Source organism: Mizuhopecten yessoensis, unplaced genomic scaffold (genome assembly GCF_002113885.1).
Source record: "Mizuhopecten yessoensis strain PY_sf001 unplaced genomic scaffold, ASM211388v2 scaffold4373_2, whole genome shotgun sequence".
Lineage (NCBI taxonomy): Eukaryota > Metazoa > Mollusca > Bivalvia > Pectinida > Pectinidae > Mizuhopecten > Mizuhopecten yessoensis.
The window spans coordinates 781,110-784,397 of record NW_018405514.1 but is presented as its reverse complement, the minus strand read 5'-3'; the positions used below and the strand labels follow the sequence as shown (position 1 = coordinate 784,397).

At 35.7% G+C, this 3,288-nt stretch overlaps 1 protein-coding gene across 2 annotated transcripts in view; it reads left to right on the top strand.

Annotated features, from left to right (window-relative positions):
• Positions 1–538: 538 nt before the first annotated feature.
• LOC110448922 (AUGMIN subunit 2-like) overlaps positions 539–3,288 on the top strand; it is an 8,819-nt gene continuing 6,069 nt past the window's right edge. The window contains exons 1-3 of one of the 2 annotated variants that reach the window (XM_021495434.1): positions 539–746; positions 2,526–2,639; positions 3,166–3,235. In XM_021495434.1, the coding sequence (XP_021351109.1) occupies positions 624–746; positions 2,526–2,639; positions 3,166–3,235 (307 nt within the window). In that variant the 5' untranslated portion in view covers positions 539–623. Of the gene's footprint in view, positions 747–803; positions 824–2,525; positions 2,640–3,165; positions 3,236–3,288 lie in introns of those variants that run through there. The other variant, XM_021495435.1, reaches the window with a different exon arrangement.

Genomic DNA, 3,288 nt, shown 5'->3' with positions numbered 1-3,288 from the left:
GGGTGACACCAAAGAAAAAATATTCCATCTTGCATCGTTGATGTGACACCGGAAAACAAGTACCATCTTGCAGCATTGATAGGTACCGTAAATGTGTATCGTCATGCATCATTGATGTGGCACCGGAAACGCGTACCGTCTAGCGGCATTGATATTGTATCGGCATTGCTAACCTATAACAGCGTTTTTATGCTGATGATATTCTGCCATTAATTAATAACTGATATGTTCTTTACTTGATTCTACCACGGACGGACTTAGATAGATCTAATTCCTTTATTTTACCACGGAATTAGATTAGAGGGTATCCGCAAGTCCGTGCTTCTACTTTAAATAAATTATAACTTTTATTGTGTAGATTATATTTAATGCTGTAATTTTAGCTAGGCAAACTGTTTTATCATTTTTTCTACACAAAGCATCAATAGATTCATGATCTGATATTTGGCTGAGAAATTATTTGTTAATTCTGATTTTTTTCCCCGAAAATTCAGTCACCATTTCTTTAATTAGTAATGTTTGTATTACTACGCGGTAAGAGAACTCTTTAATATAAGGAGATAAAAATGTAAAGAAGCGGAAACCTTCAAATTGCACTCATCGAAATATGTAAACAAACATAAATGGACAGTGAGCGGTTTTCCACAGTCTTGGATACTTCCAATCCATGGAGCTGTGTTGACAGTTCACTTGTTCCACTCAGAAATGCGTTAATTTTAGGAGAACGAACTGGACACATCAGTAAGGTGGGTTAAACTGGGCCCGCCTCGGTCAATCTGTCTGAACTTGTCTGTCACCGCTTTCGTTTATCGCATTCAAAACGGTTAGATCTCTTCGACCAGAGTTGCTTGTTTATGAATTAGGGAGAACCTATTGATCTGATATTGACAACTTCTTTTAAGGCATATGATGATATTGGTAATAATCCTGCATATGGTTATGCAAGGGCAGAGACGTATATTACTCCCATAACATGAGAGGCCGCTGGTCGGCCTTTTTTCAATCGGATATGATTTTGCCGACTGCGACGCCTGTCAAAATTTTTTCGCCGTGTAAAACCTCTAACATTGTTGGAGTAAGACTTATATATAAACGTCTATGGCAAGGGTAACAATTACCGTTTACAGTAACACACTTATTACTGAAATGGGAAATAAAGCGAAACAAAAACGCATAAAGATATTTCATATATTAGGAATAAATAAAGGTTTCTTTCTTTCAACAAAACCCAATAAATACTAAAGTGCGGTACAATTGTGCACAAAAAATGACTGATTTAGATGTCAAACTTTTTGCGAAAATTGTGAACTGTATCATCTCCATTACAGTACTTATAGGTGTAGGGTGGCTTTCATTAGAACATTGCAAATTTCATGCTCTTCTACCACATTTGCACTGGATGATCTCAATAATATGGTTTGTTAATTTAACCAAGTAAGACACCAGAATTGTGCTGGACACACTAATAGAAATAATTATGTGATATGTATATACTTTATAATGCTCCTGTGGCTTTTTGTGTAAAAATGTTCATTATTGTACAATTTACTGGATTATATTGAAAGAATGATGCGACTGATGCCCCTTTTTCGCTCCTACAGTACATGTTTGAAAGAACTTGGTGGTTTTTTTATTTCACTTTATTCCACTTTTCAGTAATATTTTTTTTACTATAAACAGCTGGTAACTGTTACCCAAATGCAGGATTATTACCCATGAATCCCGTTGACCCCAGCTTGATGAGTGCTGCATGTCAGAATCAATGCAAAGAGTCCCATGATCGAGTGGTTCAGTGGAGCACTCATCTTTCACCGATCTGGGTTTGATTTCCTAACCTGACGTGAAAGATATTGGGTCACTCGCCCGATAATAAAATACTTCTCTTTCTTTTTTTCTTTTCATGCAGGGTATGTTGATCACTCTTGTTAGAGTGTTCTACTCTACTCCAGCAACCTGCTGTGTGCAGGCCCAAGCAATCAATTTAAAAGTTGAAAGTTGAAAAGATTGCTTTGTATTTAAGTTGTATATTACATAACCTTGGGGTCAACGTTGTGACCAACAAAACAGTACTACAATAGCAGGGTCATCAGGGACAGTTGAAACTGGCTACAGTACTAAAGTGTCATGCTATCGCCATCTTCAATTCTCTCAAATCAAATTTAACAGTGGTTTGAAAAGCATCCATCCAAATCAAATTTAACAGTGGTTTGAAAAGCATCCATCCAAATCAAATTCGTACTCGGTCAATTTGGATAGATGTGCCAATAAAAGCATTACATGCTTACAAAGATGTCAGCACAACATAAAAAATACAAATGTTAGAATGGTGAAATTTGTACATAACTCAGTGATGTACATTGGCTGCTTTAACAGAGGACGATGTCAAAAGTTTCTTAGTTTCAACAAACTCTGATGACAGCAAGATATTTGTTTTGTATATCATGATCAGTCTACATGGTATGTAAATATGACAATTTGCAAAATCACAATTAACACATTACAATTTCCTTTCTTTCAAATTTCAGCGAAGTGATTATGATGTTGAAAAGCTTCATGATGAAGTGCAAGAAAAGATGCCATCATGTCGTCTCATCAAGTTACTTAGGAGGACTACAACAGAAAGGAAGGAAATAAACAAGGTAAACATAAAGCTACAGTAATGAATGAGAAAATCCTAGATATCTTATTTCTTAACTTTTCTCTGACATTTTAATATTCTGAGCTTGATTCATGACATGGGGGAAGATTGAAAAATCAATAGCCATCAGAAATGAAATATTGTGAATTCACTCCATTGTTTGGCTGAGTACTCATTACAATATTGAAGAGGTAGATCTATCCGTTATCATTTACTAGGCAGGAGGACAGATGAACAACTGCGTTTTAAGATTGGGGATATAGTTACCTCCCAGCAAAATACAGCAAAATGGCACTAGCATCAAAGAAATCAGGAGAAAAAGAAGAAAAGGCAATTTTAAATGTTGTTTTTAAAACTGGATATTACATCAGATCACTGAATTCAAGATAAACTGAGGTAAAAGAGAACAGAAGCAAGAGTAAGAAGGAAAATCAGTCGTAGCACAAAAATGAAAAAAAGGACTGAATTGTTCTAATAATTGTCAAATCAGAAACAATACAGGTTTTTGGACTTATTTTATTCCCCAGGTTCATCTGGAAATCCAACAGCGAATGCAGGACAAGGAAACACAGGATATAACTCATTTCAGTAGCTTAGGTAAGCTTACAGTTTGTAGAACATAACTCGTTTCAATGGCTTAGGTAAGCTTA